The following is a 21,263-nucleotide window of genomic DNA, read 5'->3' on the forward strand; positions in this document are numbered from 1 at the left end:
TCCATGAGAGAGTTTGAGACTACTCGGTATCTTCTAGAGCACGAGGTGTAGATTAGGCCCCATGGGTTAGAGACTTAACCTATCGATTGGGTTAAATTGATCCTTATTTAATTAATCTATTTGTTGATATAGTTAATTAATAAGTTTGGTCAATAAATGTTATTGGACCATTAAAGTTACTAACTAGAACGATACATGGGCCTAGAGGCTCACATGCACAAGGTCATAAGGGCATTGGTGGATATATTTTACTTTGGAGGGTTTTTTAAGAAAACCTTAAGTGAAATATAAAAACAGAAAGGGTCTCATTTAAGCACCCATGCAAGCCTGATTTGATAGCCCCCTCCTTTCTTAATTCTCTACATCAACCAAGGAGAGAGTCTTCAAGAAGTGTTGAAGCGGAAGAGGTGGAGATCTAAGCTCTGAGTGATCACGTGGATACTTCTAGAGGCCAAACACGTGAACGGCTTTGGAACGATCTCAAAGTGAGCATGTCAAGGGTGGAATAAGTTCCCCAAAATGTAAACTCAGTATTTTGTTTTAAAGATCGATTGTGAATCGATATACCATGCTTTTGCATCCATGGAAACGTGATTTCCATGGATGAACCAAAGCACTGAACCCAACAGCTTTATCCTCACATGCAGAAACAGATCCATGGTGTTGAGTGTGTAGTCAAAATGAGAGTTTTGCATTAGAGTCAAAAAATGCCATAAAGAAAATGGTATTCTTTCTAGGGCCATAGTGGTGGAAGAGTTTTGCAATGACTTCCAATCTATAAGTCTTATTTTGTGTGACTGATTCGACTTCAACATTTGATCATCCTTCATTTATTCCAAGAGTGTCACAGTCATGGGTATTATATATAAATTATTTTCATGATCAAGAGGTTACGTAAAAGAGAGATGAAATCTTATTCACCTTAAAGAGCATCTGGTGTAACTTTTGACCTCATACTTTGGTGGTTCAAGCTATTAGACAAGTTAACTTTGAAAGGAAAAATATTTAGATAAATTTAATTATTGGTTACCAAAAAAAATGGGGTTATAGAGTCATTAAATATAAAAATACCTAGGATTTGGGAGGTCTGTATAAAATATTTTCAGAATTTAGGAGGTTTTATAATTCACGTGCATAGGTGATAAGATCAAATTTAGGGTTCAAATTAGGTCATTGTCAATTTTAATTTCATCAAAAAAAATTCTAAAACTTAACTTGTAAAATAATTTGACTAGGTAGAGATAAGCAAGGGTTGTCTCTGCATGGAACATCTATTCGGGTTGAAATGCTCCTTGAATGATGATTCAATAAATATGAAATGAGACACGTGTAAAATAGGGGATCATGATGTAATGAATCTAAGGTGGTGAGAGGGTGATATTTATTATATTATAAGGATGATATGAATAATAATATGATGAAAAGGTAAAAGGAGGTGGATAGATCAAATGAAATGAGCGTGAGACAGATGAAGATGTGAAGTGATCATGGATGTAGAAGATAAATAAGAAGATATAATGATTAAATGGGTGAATGGATGTGAGTAGATGTGGATGGATGCACATTGATGATGGTGAAGTAGAATGTTAGAAGAAAAAATCGTAACGATCTAACCAATGGATGTGATCGAAGAACGAATAGGTTGTTGTGAAATGGAGAAGAGGATGATGGATTAGATGATTTAGGATTTTTATATGAGATGAAACTGATGAGATTGAGACCATAGATGGATGTAGTAGGGTGAGATGATAAAAGATGATGATTAAAATAAATATGTAGATCTAACTAAAAATCTTGGAGGGAGAGAAACCCATGTAAGGTAAGTGACGAACCTTAGATCCCTATGTTCTGTCGGGATCAAGGAGCTTTTCTGATGCAGATCAGTCTCTCCACTTCTTTGTTGATCTTTCTAATCAATCAAAATAACAACATCACCATAATGGATCTTCAAAACCCTTACTCTCTTTCAAGAACCTTCTTAAGGAGGAAGTGAGATCAAATATAGGTTTTACAAAACTCTGAGGCTCTACTTATAGAACCAATCATATGGGTTGAAAGAGACAGGAAAATAGAACCCACAAACAATTTTCTTATTTCATAATTTGACGTCAAAAAATAGATAAAATTCATAATATCATTCTAAAAACAAATTTAAATATTTTACACTTGATAACATGCATATAATCAATTTTATGCAAATAAAAATGTAAATATGGTCATATTAACCGATTAAAATGTGTGTTGTCAATGATTCGTCCTTAGAAAATTTAAGAAGATGTTCATCGTTAGAGATTTTCAAAGCACCATGAAATGTAATGGTTTTCACGTAAGCTTTAAGATCAGGTTCTTTCCTATTTTCTTATATATAATCATGAGATTGTTCTAATTCTTATACTTTTTCAGAAATATCAGGAAGTACATTTCCATTTCTCTACTTCAAAATCGCATGCATAGTTTCATGATTCTTGCAATGCATTTCTTTCAAAGTTAGAGATAAGGATTGAATTTGTAATTCAATACACAAATCGCGGGGTTCTGTTAGGGTAGCGCATCTATTGCAGCTTGGCTTGCTTGTTCGAGGCGCGGAAGCGGGGAAGATTAAGATGAAGACGCGACTGATGGAGCGAAGAAGCGACACCAAGTCTCTTGCTCCTATTAAGCCCAGCCTTAGTAGAAGTGGGTACTTCTTTAATTTTGGAGGAATTGAATTAAATAGAGGGAGAATTTAATAGCAGATGATGGGAGGAATTAAGAAGACAATTGAGAGTATCATATGGTTAGGGGTAGTTTATAATTATAAACTACGTTTATATAAATTCCAATATCTCATTAGTATTGTATAAGCCTAAAAATGGTGTGAATAAATCAAGTTTAATCGTGTCGTTAGATTTAAGCTTATGCAAAAAAAATGTAGAATGCAAAAGGGGTCAATCCACAAGGAGGCAACTGTCCTCAAAATCTAAATCTATTTTATAGGATTTTTAATAAATAGAGAAAGTATGCAAAAGGAGAGAAAGGGGTTCAAGTGATTAGAATCTTCTCCAAAAGATTCAGATGACCTGAATGAATGATGGGGATGGTTGTGGTGCTTAGGGCTTGATCCTCCTGAAAGGATCAATACCTAAATAAAGAAACGGAAGGAAATAAATCCTACCCCTTCTTGATCTTCATTCTCCCTTAGGGATAGAAAGATATTTAAGGGAAAATGAATAGAAATGTTGAATTGGATGTAGGTAACAATAGATTCAATCTAAATGTGATCCTAGAAATGATAAATGACCTATATAATTTTTTTTATTTAGATTGAACTCTTGAACTAAGGTGATGTTATCCCCTCAATAATTCCTCCTAAAGCACGAAGATTTCATCCATGCTCAGTGTATTGACAAAAGACAAGAACAAGATGAAGAGGGGAATAAAAAAACTAACCAGATTAACTCAAGAACTGTAGAAAAATTTAACTTCAAAAGCTCGTTGTGTCCTTCCTAGCCAACAAGGGTTGGGGTAACTTTGGAGTCAGTATTTCTCCTTTCCTGACATTGTCTTAAAATCAGTCCAGTGGATGGAAAAAGTAGGAAGAGACAAAAATACCCTAAAAATTCAGATTGATTCGACAGCCATATCTTAAGATATCAAGGTTTGAAATTTTTTGAATCATGGCCATCCGATTTCTTCATTTTCTCTCTCCTTGTACTATTGCCAGCTCATCTTGCCTTCCACATTAAGAGAGGAATTTCTCTGCGAATCTGGTGTGGGAAAATTTGAAAATATGGAACAAATTCTAGAAAATTACCAAACACCTTTACTAATTCCAAATAAGTAGTCTTTGCCTTGTAAAAATAATTTCTTCATAAATCTAAAGTTGAACAAATCAATAAAAATTCCTAAAAATCTAGAAAGTCATAAATTCACACAAAAAGAAATTTTAAGAAGTTTAAAGCACGATAACATGCAAATATGGACATGCATGATATTGGTACAATAATTTATTATTATGCATGATTTATGGTTATGCATTATATTACTACATTAATTTGCATGTGATCATATTTCTAGCATTTTTATGAGAGAAAAATCTAGAAGAAATAGTGGAAATAATAGAAAATGATAAGTTTCCAGATTATGTTCGTGAAAATGCCTCAAAGAAACCACAACATGAAATTGGCAGAATTATATGCTCCTACAGCTGAGAACAACAACCTACCTTCGAACAAAGATGATCGCAGCAATTGGGAAACAACCGATAAGTTTTGAACTTATGGAATGCTGTAATTCAAAGTAAAGTAATGGGCACACCATTTGTTGTCCCTTAACCTCATTGTGTATTGCCTTCTATTCTCAGCTGTGCTTGCAAAAGTTTGTTGTATCCTAAGCTCTCAAGCTCCTTCCATGAGTCCTCCTTCCATGAGTGCATTAAGCTTCCAAATCCAAACTCAAGGGGCCGAGAAATGAGTTCTCTCAACCCTCCATCTACTAAACCTGATCCAATGGCTCTCCCAGTGCAGTTGGTTCGGCCTATGCCCCCCCCCACCATCGCTGGCCTCCACTGGCCAGCTGACAAGAACAATGGTGAGGGGTGAGAAGGATGAGTTTATCCTAACCATTCGATCTCCCTTGGATGGGTCCGACAACTGTGATTAAGTCACAGCCATGGACCCATCTGCATATAGTGTACCTTGTGAGCCCAATCAGCATCATCCTCATCAACTTGGTCCTCTCTAATTGATCCATTGGACAGCCCCATCATCCTCATCGGTGGCCTCTAATGAATCAGAGGCTGCCAAAAAGGAAATACGATGAAATAAAACAAACCATCCAATCTCCCTACAAAGATTGGACGATCGAGATTAAAACACAACTTCACGTTTGACATGTTATGATGCAAGCTTTTGGTTGGGTTTGCTCAAAGCCCAAGCATATTTCCGTCGCAGTTTCCTTAAGATAGTGGCCCCTTGGGCTGTGATCCCTCTTGTTGCTTGTCGGCCCTGCCACGCACAGCGCTAAGAGTAATCCATTCATAGGTGATCCCAAATTGATACTTTTAATAAATAGAAATACTATATAAGTTCTGGTTGGATATTCAACCAAATGGAAAACTATGTATGAAATGATAATTCATACCAAAGTAAAGGCAAGATCAATAAAATGATTCAAAAATAACCTAACATTGGATAGGATTTTGTGCCTAATTTTGGGTCCATCGACTTGATTTGACTGGCACAAGTGCAACAGTCAACATTGTCACTATTTTTTCATTGCATTTTTAATCTTATTTTTTCCTATATCGGTTGAATGTAATTACTATAGTTCTAAAAAAAATTATATAATTATTTATAACAATATGAATTATTTTTCATCTTATTTGATTCAGTTGACTGAGTCAACATTTTGAAAAGTCAACATTTTCTCTATGTTGATTCAACCTGTACTCATCATTATACTCATTTGCATTTTAGTGAGTTTGGAACTACAATTTTCATGTATACTAGTGTGTTAAAATGAGCCGCTGATTTGCTACTAGCGCATAGAAGGTCCCAAAAATCACCTTTATTTGATCTGAAACCACAGATAAATTGAGTGATGAGACTCATCAGGATTATTTACCCAAAATGACCATATAATTGAGTAATTTTAAGGAACCTCATCAGGATTATTTACCCAATAATCCCAATTGAGTGATGAGACTTGATAACATGCAAATAAGTGTTAAATAAGTGCTAATTTCATCATATTCTTGGGCTTTAAATGCTTTAAAACATTAATTTTAAAGCATGTTATCATGATTTTAGGTCAAAAGAAGAATTTCCTTAAGTTTCACAATAAATAAGACTTTTAATAAATAATTAGATCAACTTTTACATTCTAAACATTTATTAAATGTATTTTAAAAGAAATTAAATGTTGAACTGATCTATTTCTATAAATAAACACAAAATAAACAAATCAAACGAATTTTAGAAAATAATAAAATCATTTTTCGGCATTAATTTAGGATTTATTTCAAGTGTTTTTTCAATAAAAAATTTTTTTTTATTGAAACTGGCCCTTATTGGGCCAGTTTAAGTGCTAAAGTGTGTTTAGTGCGCAGGGTAACACACCGAAAAGAGTGCCAGCCAATCAAAATGCGCACTCGGGCTTTGGTGCATGACACGCACGCACGCAGGGTCGTGTGTGTTTGCACATCACGTGCGGCATGAAGTGCACCACATGCAGCCACGCGCCAGCCAATCACGTGCGGCTTAACTCGCTGTGTGCGACGCAGCGAGTTAACCTCATGCGTCTTATTTTGAAGCTCAAGGAGAGTAGGCCAGCTCCCTTGAAGTCTCAAAAATCTACCAGAAAGGATTTGGAGCTCAATTTGGGCAGCACTTTTGCAGATTCGTCGCCGCAATTCTTCCCCAAGTTCAAGCAAAAATCCGATAAAAATTGGGTGTTCATTGCATGGAATCAGCTCAGATTGGTTCTCTGATAATCTCTGGTACATCTAGGCCTATTTTGTGTGCTTTTTACATTTGAATTGTCGTTCAATTTTCTCAATTTCGTAATTCCATTCACGTTCGCCATTTTTCCCAAATCTTGAATTTAATCACCTTAATTTGTAACATTTAGCTTGTTTTTAATTTAGTTAATATCCTTTGGTTGTCAATTAACAATTTCAAATCATACTCAGACCTTAAATCATCCAATTTAGTGTCGTGTTTCTTAAATTAGCAAATCGTGAATGTGATTCATGATTTGCTAATTTCGGACATTTTTAGAATTTGAAATCAAGCGGGATAAAATAAGAATATAATAAAACTGATCTTATTAACATTCTAAATCCGTGAGGAATAAATCAAATAAAAATACAAATTACTAGAAAATATTACCTTAGGCTTTCTAGTCCATAAGAAATTTGGATAAATCCTTATGAAAAGATTGGTAATAAAAATTGGCATCAATTTTCTTCTCTAAATCATTTCTAATTGACTAAAAGAAAATAAAAAAAATTTATTCAAGCTGAATTAAGTATTTGGGTTGAATAAATAAGTAAAGCATGCTTAATGAGAACTGTTGATCTAGATTTTTCTCACACTCACATCCTAAAAATCTAGGATCCACTGGATACTTAAACAATCTAGTATGTGATTAGTTAGTAATTCTTATCAAGAATTTCTAACTAATCATAAAATCTGTTAAAATAAAAAAAATCATATATGTTAAAACCTAGAGTGCTAATCCCTAATTTGAGGAAAACTGAATTTCCCTATCGCCTCACTAGGGTTCGACCCCTTACTTAAACACTAAGGGATAAAACAAATATTATTGCTTAAGTTTGAAAAACCCTTAAATAATGACATATAAACACATATTTTTCGAGCTTATCAAGACTCCTTGAATTTTATGAGCAGTTGAGACTCAAACCCACCCTAGAGTCTATGGGCCTATAGATCCAGTTGTCAACTTCAAAGTTGATACCACTTTCACTAGCTGTTGCTTCATTTTATAGTACATTGAATGAGGAAATATGAATTTTTTTGTGTTCAATGAGTTTGTGATTCTAATAATATTCCAGGAGGTACTACAAATACTTTCCAAATGAGAATGCTTCTATAACCTTGATAAGTCCATGGATTGGTTCCGAACTGTGAGAAACAAATTCCACCCTTGAGCGATTGGGGGACAACAACAATTAATGGGTTCTTTGTGAAAATCCTGGCCAAATCAGGAATATCCACAACCCCTCAGATCCCAATGACCTGCCCGCCCATACCATGATCACTCACAATGCACCTTAAACCCATCATTGCTGACCACCACCCAGGCAATATTTATTTGGTATGACAAATTAAAGTACTATTTTTTCTAATTAATTACAATAAATTTTATTATCAATATTAACTTATTCATATCACATAACTAAGTTACAAAAATGCTCTAAAATTATAAAAAATTATTGCTCATTTGTAAAAGTAGATTTAACGGTTTCATGTATTTAAAATAATACATGGACTGGAAAGGTATAAATTTTATTTTTTCCTGTTCTTCCATTTCTGTTTGTATATTGATCCTAAAGAAAATTTAAAACATAAATGCTGGAAAAATATTTTAAATATGTTTGTCACTTATAAGCCTATTTCCACCATTTTTGGGCAGAGAAAGACTTATTGAACTAAATTCCTGCGACGTTGTGGATCAACTCCTTGCCCTACATTTGAGATTAATTAGTTAAGCATTAAATTTTTATAAATATTGTTGGCTTGGTCTATACTAAAAAAATCCTTAGATTTGGACTTATGATTTTCTAATGGAAATCCCCTTTTATAAATATTTAATGATATCATTTATTCTCACTGTTTTTCTTCTCAAAAGATATATTATCTTAATACCTAATTTTATTATATTTTCTTCTCATAATTCTATGTAAAAATATCTCATGTGTTTCCTGATTCTCCATGGATTTTTTTCCTTATTATCGAGATTGATTGTTAGGGTGTTACCTCTAAACATAATATATAAATAAGTTCTTGCGCTTCAATTTGATTTTTTATTTTATACTCCTTTTGAGTTTTCTGGTCCCATAAACAAAATATCCTATTTCACACAAGGGCTCTATAAGAATTAGAATAAATATCACACTGCTCCATTCACATTCAAATGTTACCTCAGGGGAGGACCATCACTATGAAGAAACACCTCTCTATGAATTATAAATAAAGGATTAAATATATGGATGCATTTTAAAAAAAATCTAGCTCATGTGTTATCACGGCTGTGCTACACGACTTTATATCATGAATGATACTTCGCATGGAATATCCACTTCTGGGATTTTTGCTCAAATTAAGAAGCATAAATCACACGATATACCTATTCTAATCTTGTTCCGTCATGTTTGAATGTTCACAAATGTGTGAAATATTGTTTCATAAGCAGCAAGCTGGGTAAATACTCCATTTCAGCCTAATGCCAAAATGAACACCTTGTATAATCATTTTCAAGAGAAAATCCGCATGAAGACCTCCCCTAATTTTGCCTCCAGAGTGTGGAAAGATATGACATTTGAACTGCCCTCTTTATGGTCTCAAACTATGATCAATTACATCATCCATGCCCTCAATGTTGGACACGCTATTGTCTACCCTAATTTACTCATAATTACAATATATATCTTGATATTTCTCTATATAAATGAGCCCATAATGTCGGCACTCAAAGATAAATTCATGAAAATATGGTCTCTGTGAGGAGAGTATGCTCTAATTTTCAAAAACAATATACAATATTTGATGACAAATGAAACCTCAGATGTAACTTATTTACAGTACTCATGAGGGGACCCATGATCATACATGCATAAACTATATGTTTATATCCCATCCATTGATTGGATGACGTTTCATAAGCGTTATGTTCAGTGGCCTTTCATATAACTTATTTACAGTACTCATGAGTGGACCCATGATAATACGTAAAATTTATGTTCATGTGCACATCGATTACGATCATACATAGAGAAAGTTAAATGTATGAATGATCATAATTGATGTGCATATGAACATATAGTTTAAGTATTATTATGGGTCCGCTCATGAGTACTGTAAATAAGTTACATGAACGTTTGGCTATAAGCTTGTTAGAAAAAATCATCCTGAACGTTTGGCTATAAGTTCGCCAAGGAAAGCGTAGTAGACTGCGAATAGGAAGAAGGCGAGGGGGGGACCCTCGAAAGGTGAAGTCGCCAGAGGTGGAGGAGAAATGGCGTCGTTCTCCTTCAGTTCCCTGGCGATTCCTCCTATGAACAGTAGGACGATTCACGCTTCCGCGTTACCGAAAGCATCGTCGAAGCCGCTCGTCGTTCGCGGTGATCCGCCTACATTCGTATCCGCTCCAGGTCGCCGGATTGTGGCCGGTAAAGGATGGTTTTCCGCTCTGTTTTTTGTTCCAATGATCTTCTTTTCAATTTGCTTGATCGTCTTCGGACTCGGCAAGAAGCTGGTTCGGACGATCAGTTTTTCTCGCTTCATTTTGCTTCTGTTGATTGGATAACGTCGCGTCGACGTCTCTTGATCTGAGAATTCTGAAGAAACTTGGACTAGTTTCACAAAGCCGTAGCACGCGCCTTGGGGTTTTCTCAGCTCGAAAATCAATGCTATTTAACCGCGCGCCTGCTGGCCTTAGAGTGAAAATTATCGACGTCTGATGCCGGATTGAGATCCAGAAGAGCCAGTTGATAGGGCGCATGGCTAACGAGGATTTCTAAATCTTATCTGCCGCCGAAAGTCCGTAAAAATTCCCGCCAAATATTATCTTTTACGAGTTTTCCGGCAATTAATCGGAAGGTTTTGGAATTTCATTGAATTTCCAAAATCTTCTTAATTTTGTTCAATTACTGCAAAGATTGATCTTCTTAAATGTGGGGATTACTTGATGCCTCTTTTGCCTGCATATTTTTCATGAATGAGGCGTGACTTACTGTTATTTCTCCGTAAATTCAGTGGCGGATTTGCACGGTGATCTTGCTCAAGCAAGATGCGCGCTGGAAACGGCGGGTGTCTTGAGCTCCGACGGTCAAGATCTGTGGAGTGGTGGTGATACGGTATGAAGTATATTTTTAAGCCCGTGTCAGTACATCATTTTACGTGTAACGTGTTGCGTCTATCAGTTTCTTTCCCCTCACTTTTTCAAAAAATTATCGGATCATGACTTCATGTTTTGCCGATGTCAAATGACAGATGATCCTCATGATTTCAGTCATTAAAATTCATTTGAGGAGCAATGGCTTTATTCTTTTGTCTACGGGCCACAAAGAGCGCAAATTATTATCATATCAGCTCATGTTGATCAGACATTGCTGTTGGACCCTAGATTGTTGACCAAGATAGTATTGTTCTAATATGTGTTATTTTCGTTTGGGATGATTTTTTCAAAATTCACCGCTAGTTCTTTATAATTTAAAGAACTGAAGGAGATCATCACAAGAAATGTGTCTACAAGAAATGGCGTATTCTCCATTTTTGTGATTAGTGACTATTGGGGGTTATTCTGTTTATTAACAGGTGCTGGTTCAACTGGGGGACATTCTTGACCGTGGGGAAGATGAAATTGCAATCCTGTCCTTATTACGATCTTTAGATATACAAGCAAATAGGGAAGGGGGAGCCGTTTTCCAGGTCAGGAGAAATATTCGAGACTGTTTCTTTCATTTCTTTTTCGCTAGTACGTGCTTTTTATTTTGTTTTACAATGACCTTTCTCTATTCCTTAAATAGGTTAATGGGAATCACGAGACCATGAACGTAGAAGGGGATTTCCGTTATGTCAATCCGGGGGGTTTTGATGAATGTGCTGATTTCTTAGAGCACCTGGATGCTCATGGACATAACTGGGAAGAAGCTTTTGTTAGCTGGATCAGCGTATCAGAACAGTGGAAGGAGAATCGCAGGGCATCAGGAAATTACTGGGGCCCGTGGCAACTGTTGAAGGTTACAATATTTCTTCAAGCTCTTTACATTTGAGGGGTTTGAACTGGACGAGCTTGGAATTGGAGGAAAATAATACAATTTTCAATTTTTTGAATTGAATATCTAAGGCGAAGCATTTTTATTTTGTCAGTATCTCTCGGCTGATTGTACATGCTACAGTCCCTCTGTCTAGAAATTTCATACAATTTTCCTTGAAGAACATTCATCTTTAATTGTTTTTTTATTTTATTGAATGAGCATAGTCTTTACCATTGTTTTCTTTTGTTAGAGTAGCTTTCATCTGAACCATGTTATGTAAACTCTGTTGAATAATCATGTACATGCCTTGGAGAATCTGCAGCCGTATTTTAAAAAGTGATCAAGCCTTCCATATCAATATCCGCATGATTTATCTCCCTGGTTGGTAGAGTAATTAAGAGTGATATTTAGGTCGTCTGATTTATTATCTCTAAGCTATTGACTTCCATGCTGACAGATGTGTTAAATTAGGGCAGAGGCATAAAGGTGTTGCTGCAAGGTCAACTCTTTTACGACCTGGTGGCCCGCTAGCACGTGAATTATCACGACATGGTGTTGCTCTGAAAGTTGAGGATTGGTTGTTCTGCCACGGCGGACTTCTTCCGCACCATGGTTTTTTTTCTTAACTGATCGCCACAAAGTTCTCTTTCATTTACGTTCGTCCTAAAACTTGCCCTCAAATAACACGTCGTAAAATTATTACTCTTATCTTTGTGACTTTCGTATGTCATCTTATAATTTAGCACTCATCTGTGTCAAAGTCATTGAAGATCGATGACATGGATGATGATTTTGACGCGGATTTTTTTTGGCTGGATGACGATATGATGGGTGACATTGATGATGAGAGGCATTACTGATCGTTCTCGCCGTTCTTCAACATAAACCGTCAACATGGTCAAATTCTAGTAAAGAAGCATCTTTGAGATTGACATTGACAGAAATTGTTCTTGATTACGGACGCATCCAACACTAGTCAACTACGTTCCTTCCTCGTCTCGCCAAAAATATTTAGTCGATATATACATTTTCTTATCTTTTGCCATCAATTGACCTGCTGATCGTACCTTTTTGCAGTCGCATATGGTGTTGATAGATTAAACACGGAAGTTTCATGCTGGATGAGAGGTCAACTGGAGGAAGATATAGACGATGGGCAGATTCCGTTTTTGGCTACCCGTGGATATGACAGCGTCGTCTGGAATCGACTTTATTCAAGAGACCCTGTGGATAAAAGCCTCCGCAAAGAACAGGTATCCTCAAATTCCCTTGGGATCTATAATTATAGTACTGGGGAAAATCATAGAAGATCTTAATTCTCAGTTTAAGCAATATTGCTATTAATTCTAATTATGTGAAAAGAAAAGCGATGATTCACTGTTTTTCCCGTGCGCATAATCTTAGTCCGCTGTTTACCCTGCCAGGTGTGCTTGATTGCGGAGGAAACTTTAAGAGCATTAGATGCCAAGGCGATTGTTGTTGGCCATACTCCACAACTCAGAGGAGCTATCAGGTTTAACAGATTCGTAGCTACTTTACATACTGACAAGTTGTTTTTTCCATTCTAACTTACCCTTTTCTTTTTCTTATTCTGCAGTAAATGTTGCGAAAAAATTTGGTGCATCGATGTGGGAATGTCAAGTGGAGTTTTTAATGCACGGCCCGAGGTTTTCTCTCTCTCTCTCTCTCACTTATCTTTCAAGTAATTCCACCTGTATACGTACTGACTATTTCAACAGGTTCTAGAGATTGTAGACAACGAAGTGCGGATTTTAAAAAGCCCAGCGGATTCTCTCACTGAGCTTGAGGCTGTTGACTACATCTGATCATTTTTACAAGTTCTCTTTTCTCTAAAGGAGAAGGTGCCAAGACAGCTGCTGACTGCGCTCGCAGTGTATGAGCAAGATACTACTTAATGGGTATGACTGCGGTGGCAGATGATCAAACAGCGTACAGATTCAAATCAAAGGTGGACATGGCCAAGATGAATATACGGTAAAAAGATTGAACATTCCAAATGTAAGTGCTCTCCTGTGTAAAAGTTTATACTCGAGACGATTCATTTTTCTGTCTCTTGGTCTGGCTTCGTATAATCATGTAGACAAGACCCATGTGAGATATTGTTTATAGAAACAAACATATTCTATTGTTTCAACGAAGCTGGCTTCTTCTTTCCTTCAAACGTGGGAAAATCCTTCATAGGAGGTTGAACAGCAACTCATTCCATGTGTCCGGGACCCCTGGCAGGCACCAGTGTATACAGTCAGCATAGCTCGCCGGATTTGCGAGCTGATCAGTGGTAAGAGTTTCCCAGAATTTCCTATAAATAGAAGGGTGCCCGTCTTTTCTGTACTCCGATAGCTGGGTGATGTTAAGAACAGTCACTGTCTTCCCCAGCCTACTCATCACCTTGCCGACCATCTCCATGGTATTATGATCCGACCCACTCCCCCAGTATCCTTGCACATCAATTGGATCCTTCTCTCCAAAGCAGTTCCCTCCGTCACTTGCATCCCATTCCCGGCTCCTGCTTAGGGTTTAGGGTTCAGGGTTTAAGGTTAATCGAGACAATTAATCAATCGTAGCACTCACCAGAGATGCGTAGGAGACATGCTGACGAAGAAAACCCTCTTCTTGAATCGGTCAGCAATCGTGTCCACCCAGTTTGACCATTTGGTCAACGCCACTGTCATGGCCTCGAGCCCGCTGACCTCCTCGCACTCGCCTTCTTCCAGATTCCACCTGCACCCGCATCAAGTAATGATCATGGTCATCTTCCCTGGTAAACTAACCAGACCAATAAAACCTTCCCACATTAGCTTAATCTTGGCCCCACTTCTCCACCAGAGGTAGGAATTGAAGACCAGAATATCGCCCTTCTCCCAGTGGGCAGCATGCTTCTCGAGCGACATTGGGTTTATAATCCTGTAGTCGAGTCTGTGATCTACTGGATCGTCGGAGTTGGACTCGAGGAGGAGCGGGGCCCAATAGAACTCCACCGACGCGTTGTAATTCTGCCAGAAGGATAGAAAATTTTTTATGGGTTTTTTTTGGAGTGAGAAGATAAGGGGATAGTGTATAATTGGGTTACCTCTGCCCTGAAAATGGTGAGAGGGCCATTGGGAGACATGGACTTGTTACCTGCTGGAATCACAGACTGCAATAGGCAGACCATGGAGATCCACTGCCCTCTGTTTAGAGAATCGCCCACGAACATCAGCCGCTTTCCCCTTAGTTTTTCCATCATCTCCGTCGCATTCCACCTTTCCCCCAGTCAGAACCCATAAACCAGTGATTCCAGGTGAAAATTTGATAGATGGATAGATAAGTAGACACTCGGAGAGATAAATATATAGACATAATGATAGATGGATAGATAGATAGATAAATAGGTGGTAAGTAGGTCGGTCTGTATCTAGGTTGCTAGACAGATGGATAGATAGATAGGGACAAACGGGAAAGAGTATGAGAGAGAGAGAGACTAAAATTATTGACAGATGGAGACCTCAATGTGAGAGAGTGCTGGAAATGTAGATACATAAACGGGGAGATATATAGAGATATAGATAGATTGAGATAGATAGATAGATATATAGAGGGAGATAGAATGATAAAAATATAGATGGATAGGTAGGTAGTTAGAGAGAGAGATGAGGGGGAAAGATATAGAGACAGATGGGGAGATAGAGGGTACAGAGACGGGGAGAGATATAGAGACAGAATGAGGTAGAGAGAGAGATACAATTGGACATAGTAAGCGACAGAAGTATAGACAGATAAATACTTCTGTCTAAAAGTTTAAATCGTAAAGAGTTTGAGAGAGATCTAGAAATATGGATACAGTTACGGAGATGGGCTCATTTATATGAATTACACCAGGAGATAGAGATACATCGATAGAGAGAGGGAGAGAGATAGCGCTAAATCTAAAGACAGATTCAGACAGTTTGAGAGAGAGATAAAGAAATATGGATACAGTTACGGAGATGGGCTCAGAAATATGAATTACACCAGGAGACAGAGAAACATCGATAGAGAGAGGGAGATAGATAGCGCTAAATCTAAAGACAGATTCAGACAGTTTGAGAGAGAGATAAAGGAATATGGATACAGTTACGGAGATGGGCAAAGAAATATGAATTACACATGGAGATAGAGATAGCGCAAAATCTCTAGACAGATCGAGACAGTTTGAGAGAGATACATAGAAATATGGATACAGTTACGGAGATGGGCAAAGAAATATGAATTACACATGGAGATAGAGATAGCGCTAAATCTCTAGACAGATCGAGACAGTTTGAGAGAGATACATAGAAATATGGATACAGTTACGGAGATGGGCAAAGAAATATGAATTACACATGGAGATAGAGATAGCGCTAAATCGATAAACAGATCGAGACAGTTTGAGAGAGATATATAAAGAAACATACAATGGATATAGAGAGATAGATAGATAGTTAGAGCGAGAGATGAGGGGGGAGAGGAACCTCTTGAGATCGCAGTGGTTGGGCTGCCAGCGCCATCTCTGATATTCCTTGTCCGGCCGCCCGTGCTTGGTACAGGCCAGCTGATCCGACATATAAGGGCAATCCCCGTCGGCGTAGAGCGGGTGCGAACCCTCGTCGCGAACCCATCTTCCAGAGAACATATCACACTCCGCCGCCTCAGCCGCCGCCGCCGCCGCCGCTCTCGGCGGCGCCGCCGGCGCTAATTGGCGCCCCGCGCGGCTTCTCGTGGCCGCACAGCTCGTCGACGAGTTCATTTCCCCTGATTCAGTGAAAGACTTTAGGCGAGAAAAAGGAGAGCGATTGCGCTTCGGAAATTACCCCTCTTCCGCGGGGAATGCCCCCCGCCGGAGCTCTCTGTTGATGAAAACCCTTCGTGGCGGCGACCGTCGATTACGAGCAGCGCGGTGAGAGCGAGCAGGGAGGCGAGGACTGCGAAAACCGCCGCTTGAGTCCTCACCAACCCGCATCTTTGCAACTTGGTCGCTCCTGCAAACCCGCAACGGAGTCGCCCGACGGAGCGCCGGAGCGTGCGCCAAGGCTGAGAGTCCATCGCTGGTCTTGGAGTTTGCTCTTTGCATGATTATGGCATTAGGATAGGAAAAAAAATGTTTTTTATACCAATGCTCCGAATGGTGGAGAGTCGTATGACAGTACAAGCCTAGTTTGGATGTTCCAGTATTTCCTATGGAATGGATCTTCAGTGATTGTCTTGTTCTAAAAATGGTGATCTTTGTATACTTTTTTGTAGAGTTTTGATGCGATTAATACAGGGTAAATGTTGGTGTTCCTTGAATATTAATGATGGAGGACCATCTCGCGGCCGACATGGGAAGACACCAGCAGCCACACCAAGCAGCACGAGCTTCCCCCCCTTCCCCCCCGCCCCCCCATGCTCCCTCTTCTCTACCCCCTGATCCACCCCCCCATGATCCTTCAGCACCACCTGATGACCCACCTCCCCCCACTCCCACCCACTCACCCCATCCCCCCCCGCTCACACACACCCACCTCTTGATTCCATACCCATCCCCACCTCCTCCCACATACCCCCCTCGCATCACCCATCTTTACCCTCAGAACAGATGGAGAGCTTGACAAATTGTCAAGCCACTCTCACTAGTTCGGAGGACAAGTACAGCGAGACTAGTGGTCGGGATTCCACCGATGAGGAGGACGGGGAATCCCTCTCGGAGGAATCGGATATGGGTTCACCTCCCTACCCGGCACATCGCTCGGATGCATCATCTCCTTCACGTCGTACGTACAACACCCGCTCTCGGGTGCGTCACGCGAGCCGATAGACTTATGATACCCAGCCTCGTTTGGAATTGTAGAGGGATTGGTAACCCTCTCACCCAAACTCACTTACTCTCTCTTATTCATAGGCACAGCTTAGGCATAGTGGGGCTGCTCGAGCCGATGATTACATCGGACCAGTCCCAATTCATCGCGAGGAAGCTCGGGATGGATCATGTCTATTGCCATCCATCGAATAAGCTTTGGCTTTTCTGGAAGCAAGGCTATTCGATTGCATTCTTGGCTGAAGGGACACAGTATGTCACCTTTGACGTGCTGCATCCCCCAAAGCCCTACCTATTTACCATTGTGTATGCTCCGCATAGACACACCGAGCAGGAGGCCCTCTAGGAGGAACTCGCTCACCATATCCACTCTCACTCGCATCTAGTTGATCTACCTTGGCTTATAGCCGGAGATTTCAACTGCATACGGGACGCTAGTGAGTGCCAAGGGGGCTGCCCTCCACGGCTGCGCTCTATGCATGCTTTCAATGACTTTATACACGACACTTCCTTAGTGGAACCGCCAACCATAGGAGAGAAGTGGACGTGGTGCAATGAACGTCAAGCGGATGCGCTTATATACGAACGGCTTGACCGCTGTTTTACTAATAGTACCGCATTGATGCATTGCAACCTCACGGTGGAGATCCTCCCGAGACTTTATTCGGACCATACACCGATCCTCCTTCTTCCAGAATTGAGTCATCGAGTCCGTAGACCACCATTTCGATTCCAGACTATGTGGTTGGAACATAGTGATTTCCAGAGCTACGTACGTAGTCACTGGCACGGATCAATCTCTACATCTCCTATGGAGAACTTTAGTTATCAGCTCAGGAACCTCAAGCTCCACCTCAAATGGTGGAACCGTCATGTCTTTGGAGACGTCCACTCACCCGTTGAGGAACTTAAAAAGAAACTGGTCGATGTCGACCGACACCTACAGGAGTGCTGGTCAGATGACATGGGAGACTATCAGTTCCGTCTCAGAGAGCAGCTGGAGGATGCCACGCGACGTCAGGAGATTTTTTATCTCCAGAAATCACGTATCCAATGGCTGCGAGAGGGCGATAGGAACACGCGTTTCTTTCACGCTTCGATCCGCCACAGAGCACGATCGAACTATACGACCCTACTTGAGACGCATGACCAGGACCTTGATCAGCTAGCAGGCGTAGGGGTGGAGTATTATCACTCCCTCCTCTCCTCGCAGCCCATTGTTATGAGCGAGGCCATTCTCTCCTCCATCCCCTCCTTGGTGACAGACCAAGAGAATGCACTTTTGCTAGCCCCCCCGACGCGACCAGAGATCAAAGAGATAGTCTTTTCCTTGGGCCGTAACAAAGCCCCAGGACCGGATGGATTCACGGCCAAATTCTATATAGCATGCTGGGATGTTGTCGGCACTGACTTGGTACTAGCTATCAAGGAGGCGTTCCAATGAAAAGTCTTTGCAAGGAGTTGGAAATCTACTTTTTTGGCGCTCATTCCAAACGTGGATACCCCAACTTCCTTCCGTGACTTTCGTCCGATCAGTCTTTGTAATGTGTGCTATAAAGTCGCATCAAAGATCATTACAAATCGACTTGGATGCTTCCTTGATAGACTTATCTCGCCAGAACAATGTGGCTTTGTCAAGGGTCGACAGATCCATGACAGCATCACACTAGTACACGAGCTAGCCCAGTCGATAGACACTCGTATTCCGGGCTCTAATGTCATCATCAAGCTTGATATGGAGAAGGCCTTTGATCGAGTTGAGTGGAAATTCCTCCTCGAAGTGTTACGCGCTTCGGATTCACGGATGCATTCATCGCACTTGTTGATGCTTGCATTAGGGAGAATCACTTCTCCCTCTTGATGGATGGAAATTCTACTAGCTTTTTCACGGCTACGCGGGGACTCCGGCAGGGTGACCCCATTTCACCTACCCTCTTTATATTGATGGAGGATGCCTTTAGCCGATCGCTCACACGGGCGATCAATCAAGGCTTCATCCAACCGTACTTCACGAATAGGGACTGCCTGATTCTTTCGCACTCCTTATTTGCTGATGATGCCATCTTATTTCTTAATGGATCTAAAAAGTCCATTAAGGAATTTATGAGTGTCTCACGATTATGCGAGCAAGCATCCGGCCAGCTCGTCAATGCTTCAAAGATCAGCTTCATTGTGGGCCCCTCCACCACTATGAGGCGCTCGGAGATCATCCGGCATTTCACACAACACTCACGAGGACAGCTTTCGTTTGACTACCTTGGATGCCCTATCTTTCTCGGCCCTACTCGACATCATTACTTTGATGCCGTGCTAGGCAAACTGAGAAAGAAATTGGAGGGATGGAAACTTTGTTTCCTATCCCCAGGAGGGCGCATCCAACTCATCCGACATGTCCTAATGAGTATCCCACTACATACCTTGGCGGTACATTCCCTGTCTCTTACGGTTCTCCGCTCTGTGGAATGCCTATGCGCGCGCTTCTTATGGTCTGGCCACCTTGAGGGAGAGAGGCGTCATCATTGGGTTTCTTAGGAGAAAGTGTGTCAGCCGACGGATGAGAGGGGTCTAGGGATCAGACGCCTCTCGGACATCCAAGACATGCTTCAAAAGAAACTTGTTTGGCGCATGCGAACCACTCACTCCCCATTGGGGACTTTTATTCTAGCCAAATATGGCGAATGGGCCCGGCGCGAGTCTGATATTAAGGGCTCTAAGAGGTGGCGGACGTGGCAGCGTCACTGGCTCGAGATGATTCATGTGACCCGTTGGCAAATCGGGCGAGGAGACATTAGCGCGTGGTATGATATTTGGCACGCCGACGCGCCACTTGCTTCTCATCCTCAGTTTGTACCACACCACGTGCGCCTCACTGTAGCCCAATGGCTTAGAAGCAACACACCCCACCTCTGGGAGCAGCACGGTCTCCCCTTGGACACCTTCCTCGAGGTCCAGACAACGCCCCTCGACTCTCATTCTGATGATGCTATCTAGACTCTCACACCCCATGGCACCTACACGTGTCGCTCCTCTTGGGAGCATTACCGCGAGAAATTCCCCCCACAGGCCTGGGGTCCACGCATCTGGCATCCAGCGATTCACACGCGAGTCTCCTTTTTCTTTTGGAGACTCATACACCGAGGCCTCCCGACGGATGATTGCGTGACTCGCATAGGCTATTCCCTTAGTTCACAGTGCCATTGTTGTCTCACCCACCCTCACGCGGAGACGGTTGACCACCTCTTCTTCCACAGTGAGACAGCAGTGGCATGCTGGCGTCTCATTACCGATCGCCTTTGACCTCTTACCCAGTCTGAGTATTTTGGCAAGTTTATCCTCTCGCCAACTCGCTCTGTACGGAGCCCCATCCTCCCCATCACCATAGCTTACCTACTATGGGAGATTTGGAAAGGGCGAAATTCCTCTCGTTTTGCAGGTACACCCATGCGTGCAGTGGACATCATGAGACGAGTTCAGTTGTGGCTTCGGCGGATTCATCCTCTTCTGCCCCCCCGAGTCGGCCGATCAGAGTTCGCGTGTAGGCTCCTCCGCTCCATTGGGATCTCGGTGACCCCCGCTGTGACCCGCATCCAGTATCGAGTTATCCATTGGCGTCCACCGTCCATAGGCTACCTCAAACTAAATGTAGATGGTGCGGCGAAAGGGAACCCAGGGCTCACCGGAGGCGGAGGCATCCTCCGAGATCACACAGGGAGTTTCCTTTTTGCCTTCTCTTCGTTTTATGGTGTACAAACTAATACGGTAGCCGAGGCTATGGCGATACGTGATGGTCTCCTCCTCTGTGAGGAACGGAACCTTCATAATATCGTCGTGGAATCGGACTCACAACTATTAGTTGATATGTTTCGTACAGGCACATGCTCTCAGTGGCGACTACATCGAGCGTGGAGAGACATCACGCGGTGCCGCTCGCGTATCGCGTGCTTTCGTCATCAGCTGAGAGAGGGC

The 21,263-nt window shown here is 40.9% G+C and overlaps 2 protein-coding genes across 2 annotated transcripts; one reads left to right on the forward strand and one right to left on the reverse strand.

Moving 5' to 3' along the window:
• The first annotated feature begins 9,661 nt into the window (after nucleotides 1–9,661).
• On the forward strand, nucleotides 9,662–13,637 carry SLP1 (Calcineurin-like metallo-phosphoesterase superfamily protein). Its single transcript, XM_078579537.1, has 9 exons — nucleotides 9,662–9,892; nucleotides 10,479–10,579; nucleotides 11,040–11,153; nucleotides 11,252–11,464; nucleotides 11,959–12,094; nucleotides 12,560–12,735; nucleotides 12,907–12,995; nucleotides 13,080–13,149; nucleotides 13,222–13,637. Exons 1-9 carry the CDS (start codon nucleotides 9,739–9,741, stop codon nucleotides 13,306–13,308), a joined length of 1,140 nt encoding a protein of 379 aa, XP_078435663.1. The 5' UTR covers nucleotides 9,662–9,738; the 3' UTR covers nucleotides 13,309–13,637.
• Nucleotides 13,440–16,567, reverse strand: LOC144706525 (protein trichome birefringence-like 35). Its single transcript, XM_078579529.1, has 6 exons — nucleotides 16,315–16,567; nucleotides 15,976–16,255; nucleotides 14,574–14,745; nucleotides 14,297–14,496; nucleotides 14,075–14,224; nucleotides 13,440–14,009 (listed from the first exon to the last, which is right to left on the reverse strand). Exons 1-6 carry the CDS (start codon nucleotides 16,544–16,546, stop codon nucleotides 13,679–13,681), a joined length of 1,365 nt encoding a protein of 454 aa, XP_078435655.1. The 5' UTR covers nucleotides 16,547–16,567; the 3' UTR covers nucleotides 13,440–13,678.
• Nucleotides 16,568–21,263: the final 4,696 nt, after the last annotated feature.

Source organism: Wolffia australiana, chromosome 1 (genome assembly GCF_029677425.1).
Source record: "Wolffia australiana isolate 7733 chromosome 1, ASM2967742v1".
NCBI classification, from domain to species: Eukaryota; Viridiplantae; Streptophyta; class Magnoliopsida; order Alismatales; family Araceae; genus Wolffia; species Wolffia australiana.